The 25657-nt window shown below is 47.9% G+C and overlaps 2 protein-coding genes across 2 annotated transcripts in view; one reads left to right on the top strand and one right to left on the bottom strand.

Moving 5' to 3' along the window:
* The window catches only part of DNAH1 (dynein axonemal heavy chain 1), a 71683-nt gene that overhangs the window by 10806 nt on the left and 35220 nt on the right, over window positions 1-25657 (bottom strand). The window contains 27 exon segments of the mRNA XM_082768473.1: window positions 245-370; window positions 754-885; window positions 1257-1448; window positions 2070-2237; window positions 2700-2891; window positions 7797-7982; window positions 9077-9187; window positions 9320-9511; window positions 9867-10038; window positions 10831-11039; window positions 11880-12015; window positions 12852-13048; window positions 14239-14469; window positions 15267-15445; window positions 16910-17083; window positions 17215-17372; window positions 18070-18230; window positions 18707-18847; window positions 20014-20118; window positions 20388-20546; window positions 21161-21280; window positions 21779-21973; window positions 22216-22393; window positions 23996-24150; window positions 24664-24755; window positions 24873-25059; window positions 25165-25251. Coding sequence (XP_082624599.1) covers window positions 245-370; window positions 754-885; window positions 1257-1448; window positions 2070-2237; window positions 2700-2891; window positions 7797-7982; window positions 9077-9187; window positions 9320-9511; window positions 9867-10038; window positions 10831-11039; window positions 11880-12015; window positions 12852-13048; window positions 14239-14469; window positions 15267-15445; window positions 16910-17083; window positions 17215-17372; window positions 18070-18230; window positions 18707-18847; window positions 20014-20118; window positions 20388-20546; window positions 21161-21280; window positions 21779-21973; window positions 22216-22393; window positions 23996-24150; window positions 24664-24755; window positions 24873-25059; window positions 25165-25251 — 4335 coding nt within the window.
* On the top strand, window positions 3323-6733 carry LOC309881719 (HAUS augmin-like complex subunit 3; the record flags this gene model as incomplete). The annotated part of the gene is given in 5 exon segments (XM_082767974.1): window positions 3323-3368; window positions 3371-4593; window positions 4762-5201; window positions 5863-6079; window positions 6482-6733. Coding segments are annotated over 5 exon segments (2178 nt in total).

Genomic DNA, 25657 nt, shown 5'->3' with positions numbered 1-25657 from the left:
AGCATAAACCCAGTGTGCTGAGGTGTGTGATGCCCCCAGAGCTGCTGCCGCCCTGGATGCTGTTGGTCCTCTCCTACTCGTTGTACAGGGAGCCCTGGCAGCAATTGTTGAGCTGTTTGGTTTGGAGTCTCTCCTCTGGTACAGTAGCTCCCAGTGAATTGCACGCTGAGTTTTTTAGCCTTTGCTTGAGGCAGACCTATCCCCTGCATCTTCAGTCTGGGGTGTTGCCTTTTCTGCAACTTACCTGCCAGGAGCGGATTTCCACGGGGTCTCCGAGTGTGCTGATCAGGTTTGGTTCCTTGGTGTGAGGAATATTGTTTTCTGAGAACTGGCTTAGCCACTCCTTGCACAGTGCTATGCGGTAGTGTCCCTGCCACAAGAAGCACAGTCAGAGCCGTTCTTTTAGTAGCAGCTATTATACTGTGTGCATTTCACTCTCCTGTTTCTGTTCAAGTATGATCCTGTGTTGCCTCCAGTACGAATGGAGAGATCCAGGAGGGATACTGCATCCTTTTGCCAGATTCTGTGTGCCCTGCTTGAAGGCATTATGGTGTTACAGGTTTGCCCTTGCTCAGAGCACACAGTGAGGTGTTAACAGACATTCTGGGCAATGAGGTTACCAGAGGGACTGGGAAGTGCACCAGATTGCACCCTGCTTTGGGGTTAAGAGCTGATGGAATGTGACCTGCAGCCCATTTGGCCAGGAAAGCAGGGTGGCTACTGAGCCCCTCGCAGGAAGCCCTGCACACTTACTGTGAAGGGGCCCAGGTAGGCAACAAAGCCAGCTGCAACCAGCACGTCCCCAGCGATGTTGTTGATCTTGTAATCCAGGTTCTCCACGGTGTCCTGCCAGCGCACCTTTTCATCGGCCAGGTTGTTTATAAGCTGTGGGATAAGTTACATGGGTGAGAGCTGCTCTGTCCTGGACCTGCTAATCTCGGTAATACTGCAGGTGACTTTAGGGACCAGAGGTGCCTACGTATCCTAAATTCTGTCTCCAGCTTTAAGCACTTTGTCCTGGGTGTACTGGGATGCTCTTGGCCCTGTTACTAGTTAAGAAAGCTGTGGCATGGAGAAGCTTAGCTTCACCAGCCCTAATGTGCTGCTGAGATCTGGCCAACCAGCTCCAACCTAGTATTGCCATGACCTGCGGGCTGTTGGAAGTGGCAGGCACAGGGGTTTTCAGCACTGTGCTCCTTGGCCTGAAATCCTGCTGTCTCCTGTAAAAGCAGGAAGAACACGGTTCTGCCCCCTACCGTATCGGCGCGGTCCAGTCTCTGCTGACACTGCTCACACTTCATCTCCAGCTCCTCCTTCTTGGCTACGCAACTCTTGTACTTGGCTTGCAGCATGGCAATACCACTTTCAACATCCCTCAGGCGTTGCTTTGCTTCCTCAAGGACCTGCTGAGTGGCACGCAGGTCCTCTTCTGCCTCCCGCCAGGCTTGCTGAGGAGATAACACAAGCAGACAGTGGATATGCTGAGCATGTGGCCAGGCTCTTCCCCAGAAAGCCAGAGACCTTAGAGCAGAAGCTGGTTTGGGGAAGATTTTTTTTTTTTTTTTTTTCCGTAAGGGCACTAGCTGGAACTGAGATCCTTCCCTGTACAACAAAGGCTGACCTGCTGTACTCCAATGTCAGGTTCTGCAAGCCCAGAAATAAAGACAGGTGTGAGGAAGGCTTTTCTGTATAGCTCCAAAAAAAAAAACAGCAGCCTGTGTGAGCCTACACAAGTTTGGGATGTGGCCCACTGTTGAACAGAAGGAAAGGTCCCTCTGCTTGCCCCAGAATAGCACTCCAAACATTAGGCTTGGAGAGAATTAAGGCTGAAGCACAAGCACAATGTGGGAATGACTCTGGAAGCACAGTATTAACCCTGTTTCAACATGTCCTAAGCTGAATTCATTAAGCTAATGGGCTTTTGGGACTAGTGGCTCTGCCAGGGCTTGATCTGAGTGTAAGCCCTGACTTGCACTGCACAGCTGCTAACTCTCAGCACTGCCTGCAGGAGGGGACTGCTAGTCCCGCATTCCCTAATGCCAAGAGCAAACCAGCCTGTTGTCTCTTACCCGCTTGGGCTCCACAACCTTGGCCACAAAGTGGTACTTGTGCATGGCACGCACCCACTGGCAGATGGAGGTGCAAGCTTTGGAGACCTTGGCAATGGCAGCTGGCTGAAACTCCTTACTGTCGATGTATGGCTGGATGGCCTTGATTACGGCGTCTGAAATGTTGTCCTGTGAGGAACGGTGGGAGAAAAAGGAGACTGGAGATGAGTGTTTCAGAGATCTGACTGAGGGAGGTCAGAAAAGGCTTCTCGCACTGACTGCAGCCTGGTGCAGGACCTGTCAGGGTGGTTTAGGCATCATGCTGGAGTGAGAATCACACTGCTGTGTGCTGAGGCCTGGGAGACACTGCTGTAGGGTTGGGAAAATGCCTTCCCATCCCACGTCAGGATTTCTGTCCAGCTCCTCCAAGCAGGAAGAGCAGAGGGAGAGGAGGGGAGGACCTGTGTCTGGGTCCCACTGCCCAAATTCATGAAGAGCAGCCAGCTGTCATGAGGACTTCCAGGCCAAACACATCCCCAGTGCTGCTGAAGGGTGTTGTCTGGAAGGAGCTCTAAGCCTCCTTGTTGTGAGAAGGAGCTGCATAAGGCAATGCCTGATCCCTGGTCACAGGTTCCCTGTGTCACCACTTACCTTATCATACTTAAATAGGCTATCCAAGAACTTCCCAGGGTCCTGAAGAAGGGCCCTGCCTGGCTCCCAGTAATCATCCACCTTGGAGCCCAGTTTTTCTCCTGCCACTTTCTTGGGCTTGATTTCTTTCATGATGCAGACTGCTTCAATCACCATTTTCACACCAAGGGGAGGCCGCTGCATTGCTCGTACCTTAAATTCAAACAAAGACAATGGGTTGGCCTGGTCCTCAGTGAGATGGAGTGCTTAGCCTCCTCTGGACCAGAGGAAGGACACCTAGAGGATGCAGGCAGGCAGGAAAGGTATAAGAAGAAAGAGCTGATTATCAGAAAGGGCATGTAGAAAATTGTGAGTAAGCTGAAAAAGCCTGTCCCAGTGTTCTGTGATGGGTATATGTAGGTGTCTTCGTAAAGAAGCCAGAGCTGTACAGCCCTGGGAAGGGGGTAGTACAGACACAGGGCATGGGCAAGCTTTCTCCCTTGCTCTGAGGGCTCTTGTTTGTCTTGTATCCCACCCTGGAAATGCTGCAGGCCCTGTGCCCCGTGGTCTGCAGCAGTTGTGGAGAGACTAATAGAGTCTTTCCTCAATCAGACTGGTAGGAGTGCTGCTAGAGAACCTTTGAGATGGATGTGGGAAGAATAACTCCAGCTTTGTCCCTTCTAGTGTTGGCCACCTTGCCATGTTCAGCCAGAGATGCTCCCAGACCTTCCTGGGCACAGTCAACAGAGGAGCAGCGTTTGTGAAGACCCTTCAGCTGGTCTACCCCCAGGCAGAAACCCTTTGTGAGAGTGACTTTGACTGGCTCTTTGACTGCCCCGAGACAGAGCAGTTCCTTGAGTGGTTCTGCAAAACAGTGGGTGAGGAGAACGTGCTGAGCCCAGCTGAGGTGCAGGCCTACGACGCTCTGGTGGCTGCAGGCAAGCCCATCCTGGAAGGTGATGAACTTGAGCAGGCATTGCAGAAGTGCCACCGTGTCCCACAGCTCCCACGCGTGATACCAGAGGCTGAGGGACCCTCTATAGAGGCCCTGGAGCAGGAGATCCAGGAGCTGAAGGACTACCGTGCGCGTCAGCTCTGGCGGCACAACAAGCTGCAGGTTTGGGCAGCCCGTCTGCAGCAGGAGCTGAGCTATTTGCAGGAGGAGGAGAAGGTGATGAAGTGGACCTTGAGCAAGGCTCAAGCGGACCTGGAAAGGGAGGTTTTCCAAGCCACTGCTGTTCTGAACCAGATTAACAAGGTTGCAAAGCAGCTGGTGAATTGGCACGGGGAAGTGGGCAAAGACCGGTCACCAGTGATGCTGTACGAGATGGACCTCAGTCCCTACATCAAGCTGGAGCAACATTCAGCAGATATGTTTGAGCAGTTCTTCCAGCAGGTCCTGACAGGGACTGCCCAGGCTCCCGATGCTCAGGGGGCAGATGTGCAGAGAGAGAGCAGTCTGCAGGAAAGGCTGGAGGCTCGGAGAGAGATGGACTTAGCCTGGGAAATTCTGGAAGGAAGACAAGTAGCTCTTTGTCCAGAGTGTGCGGAGACACAGCAGGTGGCAGCAGAACAAAGCCAAGAAATAATAGTCCAAGGCTCAAGGGCAGAACTGCTAGCAGAGGGGAGCAGTGGGAGTGAGATGCTGAGTACGGGGGATGCGGTGAAGAGAGGTGGCAGCCAAAAAGCCCCAGAGAGAACAGACACCAAGCAAACAACGGTGGTGAAAAGCCTCGGGACCAATGGAGATGAGCTATCAGGGAACCAGCGCAGTTACAGGAAGGAGCTGAGAGAAATGGAGCAAGCATATATCTGTGCCCAGAGGGAGGTTATAACCATGACGGCCAAAGTGGAAGGCCACAGTGCTGCGCTGCAGTGGGCCCAGAAGACTCTGAAAGCTATCAAGGAGAACAAGGTAGGGTCGGTGCTCCTTCCCAACCACACTCATTGTGGTGTGGTGTGACTGTGCTGCAGCAGTCCTCCCACCAGATGCTGAAGCACTGCAGGTGCATGGAGCCTGTGGCTGGGCCAGGCAGTGTTAGCAGCGTGCCCTGACACTGCTCCCTCATCTTCCCTCACACAGCGTGCAGTAGAGGCCCAGCTCCAGAGCCAAGCCACCATGTTCCAGGAGCAGCTTCATGCCCTGCGCTCCGACATCGCACACACCCACACCCAGCAGCTGCTGCCCCTGCTGAAGGCAGGAGCCTGCCTCTTTCTCCTGCCCATCCTGCAGGCGCAGCTCAACCTGGAAACTGCTCGCCTGCAGGATATTGCCCAGAGGCAGGAGGAGGCAGCGGCGTGGCTGGCGAGCCAGCACAGCCGCCTGGATCTGTTGGGCCTCCAGCTGAAGCGGGAGAGAAAGGAACTGGACCAGAAGGCTGCTTGGCTGAGAGAGATGGAAACTCTCTTGAAGGATGCCCAGACCAGGCTGCAGGAGTATCATGACTATTTCAAAGAGGCCGACTCCTCCATGAAGGGTTGTGCACGCACACAGACAGAGCCCAAAGACCTCACCACCATGCGGTAAGGACCTGGATATGTGTGTGCATGGGGAACAGACTCCACATGGAGGAGGTGGCATGGGAACAGGGAGGGCATCTGGCTTGATACAAGCTACCAGGTAGTGCTCTGCTACCAGTGCAGGCCACTCTGACCTCTTGGTGGTATGAAATTCCCCAGGAGATGGTATCCATTTCTTCCTGGCTGTCTTAGGGTGATTTTACTCATGTAGGCTTAAAGAAGGGAAGGAGTATGGAGAAAAGAAGCTTTCCTAGGATGAAATGTAGAGGCTCATCTTCAGGCATGAAGAGGATGAGATGTGCCAGTGGGAAGCAGAAGCTGCTTGGAACTCGTCTGGCAATGCAAAAGCTTTCTGTGGTTGGATGGCCTGCCCTGATAGGGGATTCCCAGTCCTTCCTGCAAAGCTCTGCAGTACCTGGTGTTGGTATCTGCCAGCAAGGAGTCCCTGACTATAAAGGCTCAGCTCTTGAGCTTGGCAATTGTCCTCTCTGGTGCTCTTTCCAAATCCTTGGATCATGGGCTGCTCATAAGGAGTGGCTGTCCTCTCACTCTCATGTCATGACCACTGGCATCCCACTCCCATAGCACACCATCCCCCTGAGCCCTGTTTTTCCTTGGTGCTGGGCAGATGCTCACACCTCTGGCTGGCTGTCCCCTCCTGCAGGCTCTGGGACATGCTGGTGGGGCAAGATCGAGATGAGCCACCCTTCTGCAGCTATGAGGCCATAGCAGCCTGCAGTTCCCAGTTGGTCAAGGATTGGAGGGTACTGGAAACACAGCTGGCAGCTCCTATGTCCCAGCTCCCTGCCCTGGAGTCTGCCACAGAGAAGCTCTACCGGCTGCTGTACAACAACTCCAACCAGCTGCAGCTTTGCTCTCCAGTAAGCAAGGACCTCTGGCTGCCTTCTGTTCATCCAGGATGGCACAGGGCTGCAAGTCACAGCTGTCTGTGCCATCCTTCTGGGCTCACGTGGGTGGGTACTTGCTGCATCTCACCCTACTAAGGGGGAAGAGGTTGGCCTGATCCTTACCATGTACTGAAAGCTACACAGTGAGGCAGTGGCTGAGAGGGGGAAGAGTGATTGTCATTGCATGGGCTCTTAACTATAGAGACCAAGGTGACAAGGTGGCCCAGTAAGCCACATTGTTCAGAGAGACCTTGACCTGGATATAGGTGGAGGTGAGAGGCAGGCAGGTAGCTTGTTTCTGGTGGGATGAGATGTTCCAAGGGTGGGAAGAAATCCCTTCTGTGCATTCAGATGCATTTGGATTCTGCCCCCCAGGAGACCACTGAACTGATGCACCAGCTGACTGCTATGCAGGACACACTCTACCAGAAGCTGGCAGACCTCCTGAGTGACTTGAAGGTCAAGCGCAGTTCTCTGCAGAACCCTATCCTGCAGGCAGAGCGCAACCTCTACATTTATTTTTTCTGCAATGAGGATCGGCTGAGAGAGGTGGTGGAGAAGCTGGAGAAGGAAGTGTTGGATTCCTCCAAGAAGCTGCTGATGGAGCCGCCCAACACAAAAGAGTAGGCCAAAGGGGTGCTTTCTCCTTGCTGTAGGGGTGGTGTTCTCTTCTTGTTGGGCTGAGCCATAAATCTTGGACTGGGAGAGATCCCTGGGGGTCCTGGCTTTACTCGCAGGTCATGGTGCAGCAGCTAGGCTTAAGATAAGCACAGGGCTTAATCCTTAAATGAGTTTTCCTGAAACCAATGGATGGGTTTGTGTAAGAAATTGAAGCATCTCGTGAGTTGGTATTGGAAGCCTTGAATCATTATGAGACTTTCCATGCCAGCTCTATAAGAGGGTTGGTGCTGGGGGGCAAATGGCCTGCCACTGTGTCTTTCCCCACCTTCATGGGGTAAAGTTGTACATGTTTTGTGGGGAATAAAAATCTGTTATTCACACTTGCAGAGCAATAAGCCTGTTGTTCTCCTTCAGAGCTATCATACCCTATGCAGTGAAAACTCATACCTTATATCTACCAGCACCACCCCTTGCTGGTGACTGTATTTGCAGCTGACAGTTGTCGAGATTTCTCTAGGCTATGGGTACAGACTTTGCTACTACCCACTGCAGGTTCAGGACTACCTTCTTTTCTCTGACCATCACATTTCAAGCCAGATTTCCTTGAAGTCAGTTCCCTGGCCCTTGCCTCTTTCTCTTTCCTGGCGGTGGATCCCCTTTCTAAAGAGTTTGCTGGCTCAGTGTGCTGCTAGATCTATATCCATGCCATGCAGTCAACACTCAGGGCTGCATCATAGCATGGCCTGCCACTTACCCCCATGGACAAGGACAGTCCTGCAACCGACTACAATTTGACTTTCTCTATAAGACAGGGAAGTGAAAAAGAGGTGGCTGGTGAAGGACGTGCAGATAGACAAGCAGCCCACTGCATGAGTCCAGGGGAAGGGATGGAGATGCTGAAAAAGGCTGTGGAAACTGTAAGCTTATAGAAGAGGGATTGCTGCAAAGTACTGTTGAGATCAGCTACAGCAATAGCAAGCTAAGTGCAGTGCCTTGCCAGCCTTGATACACCTCAGAGATGCCCTCCATTACCACAAGCACCTCTATTACCCCTCCCCCAGTCAGTTACCTCTGTAACATCATTTTTGTTTAGCTTCCTCAGGCTGGCCAGAGCAGCGTCTAGGGCTGGGAGGGCTTCTGCCAGGTCCTTCTGAGCATCATCTGCAATGGCTTGAGCTTTCTGGGCTTTTTTTTTGGCCTTTGTCTCCTCAGCCTGCACAGCATTTCTTGTCTCTTCGGCCACAGCTGTGTCCACCTGCAGCAGCAAAGACAACCTCAGAAGCATGGCTGGAGACAGCACCTATTTGGTGCTCTGCATTGCTAGGTGAGAATCACAGCTGTCCTGTCAGGCCATGTGTTTTCTTCCAGCAGGCACATGGGGAGGCCTAGCTGCTCCAGTCTCCAGCAGGAGATTGTAGAGATGATCCATAAGCTCCAGCTCTGCCTGCCCTGGAACAGTGTTAGCCCTGCAGGAATTATCTGCTCTACCCGTTTTTCCTGTTAGTATAGGGAGTGGATGTGACAGCAAGTGCATAGGGATATAGAGGAACAGGAAGATGTGCTGAGGCTTTTGTTTCCTGTAACTGTCACTTTTGCCTGCCCCTAAGGATTAAAGCACTACCAGGAGGTGCAGAGGGATGTGGAGTATAGCCAAACCTTATTCTGTGAGTGGATCAGGCCACCTCTGGGAAGCGTGAGAGATGAGAAAGTGAGGAGTTGTGTGTGCCCCCCAGAGTTGCATGGTGTTTGTGTCTCAATCTGACCATTTTATAGTGGGAGATGGGCAGGGAGGAACATGAGGAAGGAAGATAGTGAGAGCCCACAGAGGACAGTTCCCTTTTTCTGCAGTGGTATGAGTGGCTGTGTGATGGTCCTTGAGCTTTGGGCTGGCAGGAGCAGGCTGTAGCTGGATCAGCTCCCTGATGTTGGATACATAGAAAGGAGACCTTGCAGAGGCAGCAGTCTGGTCTTAGAGCTGCTCAGGCCACCTTGGGACTGAGTTAGTAGTAGTCTGTGTCTGTGAAGAGCTAAACCAGTGAGGAAAAGAAGCTGGTAGCTTGGTTTCCTGCTCCACTAAGCTGTGGTTTCATACAGGGGCATGTGAACCATTGCTTCTGCTAGCACGCTGGGAGGCTGTGACTGGTACCCACCAACAGCAGGGCAGGGTCCTCAGCAGAAGGCTATTCTCCCTGGTAGTGCTGTTCTGCACAAATACCTGCTGTACTAATCTGGAGCCCTTAAGCTTTCAGATCAAGCAGGACTTTATGCAATCCCTGCAAGGCCTTCCCACGTGCTGTGCAAACCTGAGCAGTCAGATGTGGAAATAGCAGGGCTGTCCAGCAGCAGTACCTGCAGCTGTTCCATAGTTGCCAGCGTGTCCTTGGCTGCCTGCGCCAGGAGAGGGCGGGCGGACTCCAGCTCCTCCTGCATCTTTGCTACATCCTCTGCTGTTTGTTGGAGCTGCAGGAGCAGAACAGAGTGAGAGCCCCAGGGAAGGTCTGTGCTGCCCTGGTGGGTGCTTCTGTGGGAGGCATCTCACTGCATCCCTGCAGCTTTAATCACTGCTCAGAGCAGTGGTTGTGAGGCACAAACCTTGTCCAGGCCACTTCTCATCTTCTTCTGGGCTGTCCTCAGCTCCTGTTCCTTCTTTCCAATCAGGGAACTGAAGATGCTGAGGAAATCAAGGTAGCTCTTGGGAGTGACATAATTGTGTCTGGCCAGCTCCGCCAGGTACACTTGGCACATCCTTGCTACACTCTGATGAATTTCTACACACATTTGAATCTACAAGGAGAAAGGAAAGAAACAATCTTATCCAGAACTGCATGTTAGGCAGGCCTATGAGGTGCCCATAGAGAGCCCAGGGCTAGGACTACAGAGTTTAAGTACGCATTCACAGCAGAGCTAGTATATGCATGCAGGCTTCAATGACACACAGCAGGTAAGAAATGAATGTGGCCATTTCAAGGCATATAAAAGGTAACTGATTCTGGATTTGAATGAAGCAATTAGGAAACACTACTACTACAGCAGAGGACTCTTCTGCATGCATCTTGCAGCTGTTGCCTGTCTGTACATACGGAGAGGTGGCACATGAGCATACAGGAGCTGTGTTTTGTGTGTTGAGTGTAGCACCTACCATCCCATTAACAACTTCAGTGCTGGCACCAAGATGTGGGATCTCCTGCAAGAAGGAGGAGGCAACACACTGCAGAGCTTCAGCAGGCCACTCGTTAAACCAGTCAATGGTACAGCAGTTCACAAGAGAGGGGAACTGTCTCAAGCGTGCACGGAAGACTTCTCCAATAGGGCTGCGTGGAAAGGCGTGCCAAAAAAAGTTACAACTAGCTATAGATAAAAAGATAAAGTAGTTTTCCTACTTCCCTAGAGCAATCCTGGTGTCTTACAGCATAAGAAGAAAGGGGGTATACCTGAGGAAGGAGAGAAATAAGGAATGGAAATTTAGGCAATATTCCACTATCTCTACCATCCACAGATAACTTTTTGGAAGTCCTGGTTATATTCTGGAAAGATTAAGATGGTGGTGGGGTGATGTTTTCCAGGTCCCTGCCTAGGGAGAATACTCAGGAGGTAAGAAATAAAACAAGATTTGAAGTCCATGTCAAGAGAGAGACTGTAGAGATCACATCACCACACCAAAATAATGGCCCTGATTCTTCTCCATGTACATGTGCTGAGACCACTCTGTATTTTCATGCACCTCTTCTGCAAGCAAGCAAACAAACAGCTCATGGCCTACACACTGAATTCATGATTAAATACAGTACAACTGAACCCAAAATTTCAACAAGGTATTTTTGTAGCAAGCACCTCAATGGCACATGAATGAAGGAGGAAGCTTATATTTAATCTGAATCACATACAATCATATTCTTAAACTTATCAAGCTTCACCTTAAAAATCAGAAAAATATATATATTAAAAAGTATCTACTCCTAGAGGAAAGTGGTATGCAAATTTAACTCCTCCTCTAAACTCAGAGGCTGAGAAATAAAGCTCCCCTGACAGAGAGTGATGGAAGACAGAGAACAATGAGGGAATAATTAACATTGGCGGCATGGAGTTCTACACTTGAGCTATACCTCATGCACAGAACAATGTGGATATTGCTGCGAACCCGTCCTGTGTATGCAGCCATCAGATTGGCCTTGGTGGGCTGCTGCCCTAGTTCTCGCACAACAGGCTTCATAGCTGTCATGATCTGTTCTTGATCATCAGGGCTGTAAATGTTGGGAACGTCACCTGAGTTGAGCAGGTTGTTGATGTCTTCAAGGAAGGATTCATTTTTAATCTAAGTAGATAAGAGGGAAAGAGAAAGCAATTTCCTAAGTCATCGAAGAGTCAGGTTTCCACATGTCATGTAGATAACTTGTGGATAAATACAGCCCTCAGCCTCTGCTAGAAGAAATAATTTCTGCCATCACTGGGCTCCAGTAAAGCATACTCTGTCTCACGGCCAGGATTTACAATTGAACTGCCATGTATAGCCATTTCAGGGGTGGGGTGTCTGGGAACAAGTCTTCCTTCTGCTCATTCACCTTTTTCTTACAGATAAATAGCATTCAGGGTCTAGCTCCCTGCCTCATCACAGTGACTCTGTAAGCAGGCTCCAGCTGACTGTCTGTTCTAGGTATTCCTCCAGCACAGCTTTGCCATTAGGATAAAGCTCATTGGTACAGGAGGCAGAGTAATTGTAGGGACGTGTCAGACTGTGGGATGATTCCCCCTCCAAAGGTACGCTTGCCTCCCTGTCTTTGTTAAATCAGTCATACACAGTATCCATACTACTAATGTAACCTCCAATGCCCCCCCCAACCTTCGCCCACATATGCTTCTCCCTGCAGGGAAAAGGATGAGCGAACAAGTATTTGACAGATGCTTATCTCACTGCTTAGGGCACTGCCAGAAGCAACCTGGTTCCTATGATAATGAAGACAGTATAAAAGCCTATTGGGAGCACAACCACGAGCTCCAGAAGTTGGCTTAGTCATTAGGAAGCGACACTTTACAGTAACAAGGCAATGTTATCCTGGATCAAGCTCCTCAACCCTCTTCAGGGGGATTTCTTGAACTTAGAGATATATTCCTGACTCCTCATGAGAAGGAATCAACCATGTTAACACTCCCATACCTGTGTGTCTACAAATAGGAAGGTCTTGGGTAGACTTTCAAGGCCTGCCTTCATCATGATCTTCTTTATGTCATCTCGCCATTCGGTCATGTCGTAATTTTTGGACAATTCTATCTGGAAACACTCATAATCTGCCCTAAATGAAAGAGAAGTTACATCCTGTGGAAGTCTCCTCTTTTGTCAATCCTGAGCATATCATGGACACAGAGGAGAAGACTTAACCACATTGTTTTCCTACAGTGCTAAGCACACATCTGTCCTTGAGCATCTCTAGCTACCAATCCAAAAATGTTTTACTCACAGTAGCGATACCTGAGCTAGATAGGAAGCTGAAACATAACTTCATTAGCTAACAGCATCACATTGTACATGTCCAACTGCAAACCTTTACACAGAGCCTCACAGTAAAAGAGAGAGCAATTCACCTTTTTTTTTTTTTTTTTTTTTTTTGTTCCATGTGTGATGTAGCACTTAGAGGACGGTGTGCCAGGGCACCATGGCTGTGTTTTCTGTGTTCACATCCTATATTCAGGACTGGAAGAACTTGCTTCCTCAGTTCATTTCCCTGGCTCCCAATATTCACAGATACCACTTGCCAGGCTGTCAGTGTCACTTGATCATTTGTCACTAGGAGCTCCTGTCTTTATCTTCCTGCTGCCTGGCTCCAAAGAAGGAGCCCCCCACCTCTCCCAGAACTATGCTACACAGGCCCTTGAGTTGACATGGACTGCATCATATTTGTTAATTTGCTGCATGCACACAACAGTAACTGAACTACCAGCAAGCAAAAGTCCAATTTTTCTGGTGTAGATGTGCGTGTTAACTGAGCCCTAGCTCTTTTGACTGTTGTACCTGAAGAGTCAGCAACCTCAAAAATGTGCAAACAGTAGCAGAAAGGACAGGAAAAGAGAATCTCTGGAGGCAGCCCCGATGGAGCTGCTCCACTTTATGTGAATGGAGCCCATCACTTACATGTGAGATGCCAGCCTGGTGAGAGACTGCCTCCCGCTCCCCCCAACACCCAGGAGAAGAGCATTCCCTGGGGCCTGCCGCAGGATCCGGCTGATTCGGCAGATGTGCTGCATTGCATCCATGAAAAGCTCCAGCTTCAGCTCTGTGGTGTGGGTCTGATTGTACTCTTCCAGGTAATCCTCAATCACAATCTTCAGCTGCAGGCAGAAACAGACACTTATGGCCAACAGATAAAAGCAATCGGTAAATAAAAGCATTCAACAACTGCTGAATGGAGACCTTCAACTCAGGCTAAGTGACTACGGTTTCCTGTTCCCGAGGATGCTGTTTACCTGGAAAAGCAGCAAGGCACAGTTCAAATTAAAGCAGCTTGTGGCTGCCTGACCTGTGCTGTTCCAGGGTCTGCATCTGGGAGGGCTTCCTGGCTCTATAGCTGCCTCCTGCTGCAGGTCCTGCGGTCAGGGCAATAAAAGGGCAGGTGCTGGAAGAATGAATGACTATGGCTGGTTGAGAAGTGCACTCCTCTTGTGGTCCAGCCATTGCACAGGATAACCATATAACCAGTGCCTCCTGATTTTTCCAGGGCTCTCTGTAACAGCAGTCTCAGGGCAGAGCAGATGAGACAAAGATATCCAGAATGTGGTCATACTCCTTCAACACTCTCGCTGTAAACCTGGGCAAGCAACATCAGCCAGAATTGATACAGCACTGAGGTCCCTGCCTAGGTGACCAAGTCCTTTGTGCATCAGGGGACTGTGCAGCAGCTTGGGAAGTCTGGCTGTCTCAGCTGGGCTCACCTCACTGCGGGACAGGCCTACATCCTTTGCAAAAAGGATTAGGAAGCTCAGTTAATTATCAGTCCCTGTCACACAGCTATCACAAGAGGGAAGATGACAGGATAATCATCTGTTTCTGATAATGAGTGCAAAACACACTACTCATTGCCTTTGCTTAATTACCACTACCAAACTATTCACAGTATCTTCTCCAACAGGGAATCCAGCAGTAACATTAATTAGTTGCAAAGGTCAATTGTGAAGGCTTTAACGGTAAATGTAGAATTGTTTGGGGGTAATGTGCCATTTCTTTCCGGCAAATTTCACTTTTCATTCCTGAGTACGGCTTACTTGGGAGACTTTGCATAGCAGGCTGCCTCCAGGAAGGCAATGCAGAGACAGCTTGTTCCACCTCAAATTCCCATCTGTACCAATGCAACCACTAGCCATGTCTGGGGTAGGATTTCACAGGAGAGCTTTGGGAGGATGTATGATTCCAGAGACCTTCAGTTCTAGCAACCCCATGGTTATTAACTTCTTTCTTTTTGTTTGCAGAAGGCTTGGAAGATGTGAACATAATTCATGCTGTCATGATTTCTTAGAATCCTTACCTTTTCCTGGCTGTTGATTTCTTTGTACAGTCTGATGTGGGCGTCTTGTTCCATGAAGTCGCCAAACAGAACTGGCTGGGAAGGGACAACCTCCTCAAAAGTGGTGTCTAGCTCCTCCATCATGCTTTTCATCAGGTTATCAAACCACGTCTGGTCCTCTTTAGTGACCAGGCGATCAGAGAAGACCCGACAGCTCTCATGGTACCACAGTCGCAGCAGGTGTGATTTGTCCTAGTAGGAAATCCCAGCAAAACACCCTCATGAGAGAAGCAGAGAAGTGTTAAAGGCCTCTCTGTCAGGAAGGTTGGTTCCTGCCAGGCACATGGACAGCCCCACTCCTACTAGAAAGCAGTTGGAGTGGAGAAGAACTGTGCAGAAGAAGCTGCATTCCCTTCTCCTCAAAAGCAACTCTTGTCAAAACAGCTGCTCTGCAGAAAGCTCATTACAGCTGCAGTTAATACCCTATTAGTCCATCTGCCAGAGTTCCTTTGAGAAATTTAAGTCTCATGTTTGTCCTTATCCTTCCTTCAGTATGACTTAATTTTTTACTGTTTTCTCGAGTTCTCTTATTTTCTGGAAAGATCCCTCTATTCATGTGTAGCACAGAACCAGATCCCCAAGTGCTTTCGGTGATAAATGAACACCTACAGGCTAAGCTGGACCTACAGAGCAAGGTCCTCAGGAGAACTGAAGGGACAGAAGCCTCCATTAGTATAAGTTGGTAACAGGACAAAACCTCTGTCCCTGCATGGTCCCATCTGGTCCCCTATGGCTCTGTCCAGCCCTGCAGGAATGAATGGCTAGGCTGGGTGGCACTGACTCCCCATGGCCACGCACCTGACAGATAACACACCAAGAAAGGCTTGGGGTGGTCTGCGTACTGCCAGTACGAGGTGATATAACCAAAGGGAACATCACTAAATTCATTCAACAGTATGAAAATACAGTTTCAATAGGAAAATGAGTTTGGACTGGAACATTCCTGTTCTTCCCCTGGGAAGCATGACTGTGCTGCTGAGAGGACTGACCTCGATATTGCTGGACTCAGCCATGAGCATGCCCTGGAACACCTTGGAGAGGTCCCTCAGGTTAAAGGTGTAATGTGACTTGGCTGGTGTGGGCAGCAGCTGGGATGTGATGGTCGAATACACACAGATAGTGGCATCAACCAAGGGCTCATTCAAGTCTTTGACTGCAGGTGCTCCAGCTGCAGAGACATGGGAAGGTAGAAAGGACGTCAAGGTGGCAACTCTGAGACAAGAAGGTCCTAGCAGTGCAGACAGATGGCACCAAGTGGCAGAGGATTTGTTGCTAGGATTTGACCAGAACTGCACTTTTTTCCCCCTAACTTCCTATATGGAGACTGTGTGGGGCCCTGACCAAGTCTCAGCTCTTTGCAGTGGAGAACTTGCCATAGAGTTTCCCAACCAAATTGGAATCAGATCTCAAGAGGGAAGAATGCATATCAACAATTCTGCAGTGTTAAGGGTCTATGCACCCCATGGAGAAAGGAGATGCTGCCAGGCAGGTAATAGGCTACCTGAAACACTCAGGTTTTCCTTCTCCCTCTTCGTACTCCCCCAGTGTAGTCTCAGATACTTTTAAAATAGAAGGTGTCCTTTTAGCTAAACCACCTGGCAATTCATTGAGCTCAGCAAATGTGAAGTCTCCGAGGAATGGCTAAGGGATGACTTCTTATATGATAGTGGCAAGATTTAAATATAGCTGCCAGTTTCAGAGCACAAAATAAATTTCTCAATTCTAATCAAGTTTATTACCAAAACTCCCATGGAAGTGGAGCCCTGTGACACTCTAGCACTTCATGCTTTTTTGCATTATTTCCAAAATTCTTTAATTTTCTTTTAAAACGAAGCTAGACACTTCAGTGTGTCCCTGAGCTCATAGCCAGGTACTGGCACTTGTGAATACTGCAAGCACTCAGAAAGCTTGGCTTTGTCTTCCCATAGCCCACTATTCTCACTCCTTCCTGCTGGCAGATTTGCAGAGGAGGACACATTTGCAAAGATGATCCTAAATTCCCACCCTGTCAAATATAAGAGGTACTCATTTCACTTCAGATGAACCCTTTTTTTCTGTGTGGCTGTAGCACGATGCTCAGATCCTCCCTGCTCAGCTGTCCACAGGCTGCAACAGATGGGAAGTAACAGAAGGCTCAGCTTCTGCAGAAGGCTGTTGTCTGGGGAAGTGTCTGCCTGCTGAAAGCACAGGTAAACTGCGCCATGCTGTGCGCACCAGCCTGTTCAGTCTCTCTTGCGTCTTTCTGCTCTTACACACTGGATCTCTCTAACTTCTTTCTCCTACGAGTCCAGATAGGAAACCAAGACAGAGAACACGAGTTCTCTGCTTTACTTGTGGAGGTGAAGAATATCTGCACCATCTATCACAAACACAATTCTCTTTGGAAGGCACAGACTATGGAATATCTTACAAAATTCTTAGAGCCAAAGTTGAAGTTGGCTAGTTTGCCCCAGAGACTAAACAGTGTATGAGTTCTCTGCCAAGGCTCAAACACCAGTTTTTCAAAAGCATCTTCAAACAACTAATGCAAGTTCCAGCTTCAAACCCTTTGATTAGATCACAGATATAAGTCTCTCCCCTTTCTACATCCATTACCATTGGGTTGACTTGAGATAATGAGGAGCTGACTTACCTATCCAGCTGCCAAGAATGGTGGAGAAGATTGTCTTCTTGCTGCTGTCTTCCATCTCCGTGAAGGAGAGGTAATTGAAATGACGTGTGAGGCGTGGAGTAACAGCATTCCTTCCCCCTCCAGGAGGTCCCATGGCACAGACAAAATTAATATCTACCAGCTTCTTAAAAGTACCTTGAGGAGTGTAAAAGCAGGAATGAATGCTGAGCCAAAAACCCTCACCACAGATCTCCCCAGAAAGTATGTGTATCTATATCGACAGGCCAACTCTTGCCAGAAGTACTGGACAAAGATCTGTGTCGTACCGATTTGTTTCCTGTCGTACCAGCCCTGGTGGTCCAACCACTGCCGCAGCAGCTCGATGGGTGGCTGAGCACCGTATGCCTCTGGCATGGGCATGTTCAAGTCATCAATGAAAAATATGAAGTACCGCCCAACTGGAGGCCCAAACACACCCTTCCGCCTGTAAGGACAAAAGATGTGTAAGGACACAGGACAGCTCCTATTGCAAAAGCACTCCTAACTTGTCCCAAAAAGCAGTTTTTCCTCTAGATGCTTCCTAGGTCAGCAGTTTCAGTTGTCTTTACACTTATGCTCTATACACACCTTTATATATGGGCCTTTGCATTAAAAAGACCTACAGCAACGTCTGAGGCATGGGTTTCTTTGCAATCACATGGGTGCCATTTTGGCTACTTATGCACTGTGGCAATGGGAACAAAGAGAAAGCATGGGCTCAAGGCCATGCATATGTTGGAAACTTGGCTGGGTTGAAAAGGAAAAGGGAAGCTGCTAACCATGGAGGGAGGGTGGAGGAGGGACTAGGGATCAGTAGCCAATATTCCCTCTTCATTCTTTCCTATAAAGGTCCCACAGTGGGGTTTGCAAACACTTGTGTCATGAAATGTAGTATTTCTGGAATAACTAGGATTGGAGCAATTTTTACAGGCCCTCACTTATCCTTCTCACATTCTTGGCAGTGTATCAGGTTATTACTGGATCTCTCAAACCCAGCTCAGCTTTGCTGTTTGTCCTGTTTCTTATCCACAGATCTATGTGATTGGAGTCCCTTCAGGTCTTGGGATGAAACTGAATGATCAAGCTGATAGAAATACTGAGCTCAGGGATGCCACCTTTGCAAACACCGAAAGGAAACTTACCTCTTATCCAGTTTGCTATCAATGAGATCCTGGGTTTGGTTGGCAGAGGTGCGTGCAGAAAACATCAGGAAATGGGTGACGTATTTGAGAGGCAAGTTCTTCAATAGTTTGTCTGTAATTGTGAGAGTCTTCCCTGTGCCAGTGGGACCAATGCAGAGAACCTAGAAAAACAATCAGCAGTACTTGCTGGTTCCTGCCCCCTTAGGCTTTCAAAGAAGCAGAGAAGACAGAAGGCTCACTTATTCAGTAAGGACAGCCGCTTGAGGTAACAGATCTCTTGACATGGAAGGAATCCAAGCAGAGAGGTATGAAATGCAATGGGAGGAAACAGGTAAAGAAAGGTGGTGATGGGGCCATCGCCCTGTTTGGCAGGGGATCTAGAAGTTGCTGCATTTTAACTGAACTTGTGAAAGTTAATATTCCTTTGGAACTTTAACATGGTGCTTGGTGTCTGAATGGAGAATTCTTGTTGCTTAGGCACAGCTCTTGAGCACAGAAATGCAAATCCATGGGAGTGGGAAATGATCTAAAAGTGTCAGGTAGCTGTCAGGTTCTGATTGCACTGGAAGAAGAAAACATGCCCCACTTGAAGAGAAAAACATTGAATCCAAAATCAGAGACAAGGGTGGGCACATACCGGCTTACAGTTGATGAGCAACAGACCCAGCAGATGGGCCATTCGGACTGTGTTCACTGTGGGCACAATAATGTCAGCAAAGTTGGTTTCAGGAGCCATGGTGAACTTTGCTGTGGGGTCCAGCCACTTCTCCCAGCACACCTGAAAGTACAGGTACATTTAGAGGGGGCAGCTGCATTATTCTGCTACAGGAATAGGAAAATGGTATTTCTGCTGTGTTTTCCTACCACAGCTCCTTGTATAGTAGCTCAGATTCTAAGACATCAGGTTCTCTGACCCTCTGTCTAGACACCTACACCTTTTTGTACAGCAAAGCTGTAAGCACTTGACTTGCTTCCTTTGGGAGGGAGGTAGCCTAAGAGCCCCAACAGCAACACACTTGCCCTTCCTTCTGAAAACTGGGATCAAAGGGAGACAGAGCATTTGTGATATTCGCAAGAAGTGGAAGTCTATCCTAAGCTGACCTATGCTGTAAGTGCTCCCATGGCAGAAGGACAAAGAAGGCTTTGCTGGGATCCTGTCTTCATAGTTGGTGCTGTTGCACTTAGAGGCACAGAGGTTTTGTATTTTACAGGACATGGATGATTTCCAGTAGAATCAAGTCACAGGCTAATGTCTCACAGGCCATACATGTGAAACAGGGGTTTTGTCAGGGATATGCTAGAGAACAGTGACAGAAAATACATATTCCTGAGCACCCCACATGGCTTCCCCACAGACAGAGACAGCCTTGGTAACTTTGCTAAGTATTTTACACTCATGTACGTCTCCCTGCTTTGCTTCCCCCTTCTGAGATCAGAGCATTTTCCCTCTTGTTTTTTACTTTCAGCCCAGGGGCTGGTGACTGTCAGTCAGTTGGGCCTTGCATGCCCTGCTGCTCTGCTATCTGCTGTAGAAAGGATGGCATATTTTTCTGCCCTGCTCCTCCTCCAGACTGCTGTGCCCAGCTCTTCTGTTGTTGTGCACTGCTTTATAATGCAGACAGACCTTTCCATCTGAGCTTTTCCCTGCGGCAGCCACACTTGTAGAGCCCTCTCACTTTCCTAAGCATTGGCAGAAGCACAAAGGTCTGTTTTGACCAGTACTTGGTTAAGGTTTGAAAGCTATGCTTTGCAACCCTCAGGGCAAGAAGCTGTCTTCTTCCTTTAATGAAAGGCTTGATTTCATTTGAAACATTATCACTGGGTTCGTATAGGCTTTTTTATTTGCCCTTGATGAGAAGATTCTGTCAAATCCTGCAGCACTGTGTTATTTCCAGGTTCCTCCCTCAAATTTCCCAGCTTAGAGTTGGAAGTGAAATATTTTACCTCCCTAATGACATCCTCATCCAAATCATCTTCAGCATTGTTAAGTCCAGCGTCATTCAGTTTATAGTCATAAACCAGTCCTTCTTCTGGGAAAAGTAACTGGATCTGTGGGAATAAAACTATGGTGAACATAGCTGCCACTCATCTGAATTCACATGAGGATCTGCATTACTGCAAGAATTTAGTAACAGGATGCTGCCCAGGCCAGGGGGGTCAGCTGTCTCTCCTAGAGCTCAAGGGTCCTTTGAATTTTTGAAGAAGACCTTGTATACCAGATCCCACGCACATTTTCCAGCTATTCAAGAAGCTCTCAATCACATTCCTCATTACCACTTCCTCTATAATGAGAAAGTATCTGCTTTCCTTTCACTCACCTTTTCTTTTGCCATCTTCTCCTTCAGCCACATGCTGAAGGCCACACGGCCTTGCGAATCCCCAGTGGCACCTACGCTCCAGATCAAGGCAAATATAAACCAGGGTTCAATCAGCTCTCTGATACGAGCTGCTTTCTCCTGGGGAATCTTCCTAATTCCCTGGGAAACACAGGAGAGCAGAAGTAAAATTCTCAAGCAGGGTTAATGTGAACAAATATCAGGCACTTTTTAATGTGCTTGTATTTCTACTCAGAATACTTGTAGCTTTTTCTAGCCAATTTTACAGGCCTTTTTAAAGTATTCTGGGGATTACAATGTGCTATTTCATTAGTGTACTTAAGACTCTCTGTTTGCTGAACTAAGGTCTCTCAACACGAGTCGGGAGAAGAATTTAGTTTTTTGTTTTTAATTTGAAAGCTTTCCAGCCTTCTTCAACATTATTTCTCAAAGAACCTGCAATCTGAAGTGTTTTGCTGCATAGCTCTGATCTCTGCTTTCCACTCACTCTCCAATTCCCTCTGCTGTAAATAAACGTGAACCTCTTTTCTCCAGCCTGATAGGCCTGGAGCTTATCTTCTGCTTTTTCAATGGGTAAAGCATAATCCTTTCAAGCTTACCTGTACTCTGCAAGATGCGGTATTGCCTTCTGCCATGTAGATGTGCTATAGGGTAACCTTTCTTCACCAACCCCTTGTATTCCAGTGATTAGTACTGCATGACTTACTGCCTTTAAGAGCTACAGGCGCACACATGCAACAGCAGCAAAACCTTACCTCACCAGGAATTACAGGCTGAAACAAACATTCCAATAGTGTGAGGAGGCTTCTTGTGAGGTTACCATCTGTTGAGGCAATTACCTCCTTCACAAATCTCCGGACAAAGCCAATGGCTTCCTGTAAGAAGAGGCAGGAACAGTTCAGTGTTACCACCCAATGCATTTGGTTTCTCCTACCTTCTAGGGTTCTGGTTTCTCCTTGCCTCCCTGCAGGCTACATTTAGCAGGGAGGGTACCACTGAGAATGCTGCCATTTCTCCCTGTGTCTCAAATACCACTGTTTCGACTGCAGAAAATTATGTCAAACTACTTGGTTCAGTCTGAAGTGCAAGAAGCCTTTGGGTCTGTCTTTTGAGTCTATGCAACAGTGACACACATCTTCGCCATCACTGCTCTAAGTGGTTTGCTCCTTTCAGGACTTTTCTTTCGCAGCTCTGGGTTATTCATTAAACCAGTGGCTCAGGAGCAGAGTAGAAATATCAAAGCTTGTTCTCATAACTTTCTCCCTGGAGTAACTGCACTGTAAGAAACAGAGCTGCACCAAAGATGATTTTATCCAGAAGACAGTTTAAAAATAAAACATCCATAGAAGGGCTAGAACAGCATGGCAGCTTACCTTAAGGAATCTCTTGAAGAGGGATGCCAACTGCTGTGAGAAGGGCTGCATGACAGCTGGCATTTTTTGCAGCCAGCACTCAGTGAAGGGCTCTAGCCCCAAGATGCTGGGTTCCAGGTAAACCATGCCACAGCGGGAGACTGTGGCAGGGGAAGCAACAGCCAAATCCTGGACTTCAAACATCATGGTCATGCTCTGGAAATTCCAAAAAAAAAAAAGGAGAAAGCAAGGATCTCTCAGTATACCTTGGTGAAGCTGCAGTCTCTCTTGTTGCAGGATCCCCCTTTGAGCAGTGTGTGCAGCACTGCAGAGGTCTGGCCAGCACAGGGATACTACTGAGACACCAGTTTCTGAACAAGTCCATCATGTGCATCAAGTGGAAAGTAAAAGGCAAGTAAGACAGACAACAGGCAGCAAAAGGGAGAGAAATGAGTTACCTCTGTCATCTTGATTATTTCCCCTGAACTGAGACACAACTTCTTATTGTCATCCAGTACTGTGTTCATGTTCTCAATCCACAGAGCATCAACTGGCCCGTCAAACATGTACCACTTCCTACGAGCATCAGTAGCCATGGCTCCCCGCCGAATGAGTGTGGAAAGGATCCCATCTGTCCTGAAAGATGGGAGGAAAGCAGGGCTTGGACCAGTCTATTTTTGTTGAAATTCATGGCAAAGCTTCCACCACAAAAAGCAACAGAGCCAGAATCTTACTTTAGTTCATGTTCCTCACCTGCTGATGAGCTTTATAAAGGTCCACCTCAGTCTTTCTTGTACTGAGACTCACAGCCCAGTCTGAGTGGCACTATGACTACCTTTGGCCATCAGGAGCTGGACTTCATGTCATCTAACTATAAAATGTCAAGTTTCCTTTTAACATCTCTGTCATCAGTGAATAGTGAAGAGGCCTCACAAGTATCAAGTACATGTCATAGGCAATTTACCTGCTCTCTACTGGTGCCTCTTTTTTTTACCACCAAATGTTAAAGGAAGGCTCAGGACAGCTACTCTGCTAATGGTTTTTCAGTTGGGTAACTATAGATTAGGAGGATGAATCCACGCTAAGGAGCCTGACTCTACCCTCTTTATAACTCAAGTTCCCCATCTTCAGCTGTATCTGAACCCAGGTGGTGCTGGAGCTAATGAACCAGAGAGCAGACACAAAGGAAGCTGTCTGTTGACAGGTAGAACTTAGTCCGTACATGGAAGCTGGAGTGCAATTTCTGCTAAGGTCCTAAACTCCACTCCCATTGTTAAAGAATTATTTTTTATTTATACAGTGATAGTGAAGTCCAGGGTATTTTACTTAGATCAAGGGAAAACATTCTGTTATGAAACTCAGATGATTAAAACAGATGGGTTTATGTCTATAAATGCATTTTATGTGGCTGCCATATTTTTTTTGTCATGTTGATATGCCTGTACACTGCCCTTGGGTAGAGTCACATCATAAACAAACTATCGAGCTTAATTGGAATATCCTATAAAACGTCCTTCAGTAAAGATACACCAGAGCCCAGGCTTGGAAGCTCTGTTCTTATCATCAGTAGTGTTTACTTACTTGAACTTTTCCTAGAGGCACTTGGTTTCTTACTAGTTTAGTTTCTCTGTTTTTATGGAACACGCTCTATTATTTGTCCCTAAGCAAGCAATGGGTGACAGGACCATAAGGAGATTCACCCTGGTTCTCACACCTCAGGTCACAAGTGGAAACTCAACCAGTAGGACCTGGCTATCAGGAATGCAACTGGGCTCTTGGTTGTTGCTTCCAAACCAGACAAACAGGAGCCTTGACATTGGGAATGAAATGCCTCTTTATGCATGAAAATTATCCCCAGAATACTTATACAGGACAATCCAAGCATGCCACACACAGGTCACTTTTCTCCAGAAGCAAGGTAAGTTTTTAAGCTGCCTTGTCTTACAGCAGAGGATTTTGCTTCAGAGCAATTGAATTATTCCTTGTTATGCCAATGTTACATTAATACTGCCAGTTGAGCTTCTGTACTGTCTGGGCATGTGTTGGCAGCCAGGCCAAGTGCACAACAAAAGATGTCAGCTTCAGTTGTCATGACTGGCTGTTGTAGCTTAGTGAGGGTTAGAATTTGACTGCTTTTGATTTTATGCCACTATCCTAAAGAGTTCTCAACCTTGAAGAGAAGACTCTCAAGAACAGAAGATAAGAGTTTCCAGACTTGAAGGAAGTTTTGTACTTTACCACTCATGTGTTAACAAGTTGAACTCTCCATAAAGCTGGCCCATGGTGATGGATTTGGGATTCAGTACAAAGTAGCTGACTGCTTCATAATTCCCACCACTGGCTGCAGGCTGACCTTGCAGTGATGTCATTGCAGCTGCCAGGACTTCATAACTCTGCAAAAGCAGGAGAGCAAGAGAATTAATTGCTATGGCTCCATAACAACAAGGGCACGTGCTCTCACAGCAACTGCATTTCAAGGGCAGTGAGAAAGGAGACATAGTGAAAGATAATGTTATAGCAAGGAGATGCCTAGGTGTATGCACAGAAATGAAGGTTTCCAGACGCAGGGGGAGGAAGCTAGATCTCCTGCAGAAGGCCTGAAGTATCTTGAGATGTCACACGATGCTGACTGCAGATGTTTAAGCTCAAAGTATGTCTCAGCTGTAGAAATCTGCAGCAGTGCCAATAAGCCTCACCTTAGCCTCCCAACTTTAAAGAGCAAGCTGCTCATATACCTCCCCATGGCTACAACTCAATATTAAAAGGTACCACAAAAACACCTCTGTCCCATGGGTTCTATCTGAGAGAAGCTAGAAATGCTGACGTGAGTCTTCTGTGAAGGTAAATCCTCTGCATCGCTAGATAGGCAACAGTTTGCTGGGGCAAGTGCAGTGTCTCAACCATACCTTTGTCTTCCCAGAGCCTGTGGGCCCCACTAACATAAGGCCATGACGAACCACAGTGGTTTCATACAGCTGGATGCACTTAGTCACAAAACCTGTAGAGGAAGATGAGGTAGACTGAGCCTGGGACTATCCATCTCTTTCCTAGGGCACAGTACTGGACTAAAAGCACAGACACAGAGAGAGCACTTGTGGGAAGCCTTTCCCCTCACCGTCAACATCCTTCAGATTCTTTTTGATGCAGGCTTTGCGAATGGCTTCTTCCAGGATGCCATAATCAACAGGCTGTTCTTTGATCTTGGGAAATAAATCTGAGACGATACCGCTGAAGAGCTTGAGGTCATCCTGCAGAAATTTGGGTATGTTGGCATCCCTGATAGCCCGCAGGCAGATCAGATCCTGCAAAGATTTAAGAATTTGTAACTTCAAAAGATCCTTCCTCTCTTCCATGGCTGCAGAAAAGCCGTGTAAGTCTCTGACAGTGTGAAGTACAAGCACACCTACCTCATCCATGGTAGGATTCTCTCTTTTCAGGTTGCCGGCTGTTGAGATGACAGTCTTTACAGCTCTCATCCCAAAGTCATAGTGGTCCTGGAAAAGGCACAGAGGAAACAGTGTCATCAGATACGTGAGCATCCCCTAAAGGGAAAACCTATGCATGTAGTCAGTTAGCAGGTAAGAAAAGAAGAATTATGCCTTCAGAACAACCAATCTTTCTTTCAAGTCTATCTGGATCCTTCAAACAACTAATTAGTCCTCAGCTGTACAGACTGGAAGATAAGAACAACTGGATGACGAAAAAAAAACTTAAATGGAGGGAGAAGTAGGCAGGGCTGCTTGGCACAACTGTTCTGCCACTGTAATCCTAGCTAGGACTATAAGGTGAATACAAGTCCAGCCACAGAATGGGAACCAAGAGTTTAAAAGGTGGAAGGTGGATGAAGACTGATTATTGAACTTTTTGTGATACACTATCACAAAGCACCAAGAGAACTAT

The sequence above is a fragment of the Aythya marila genome (assembly GCF_965140915.1).
Source record: "Aythya marila genome assembly, chromosome: 10".
Classification (NCBI taxonomy): Eukaryota; Metazoa; Chordata; class Aves; order Anseriformes; family Anatidae; genus Aythya; species Aythya marila.
Note: the sequence above shows the minus strand (reverse complement) of the source record. Positions and strands in the feature narration are given on the sequence as shown.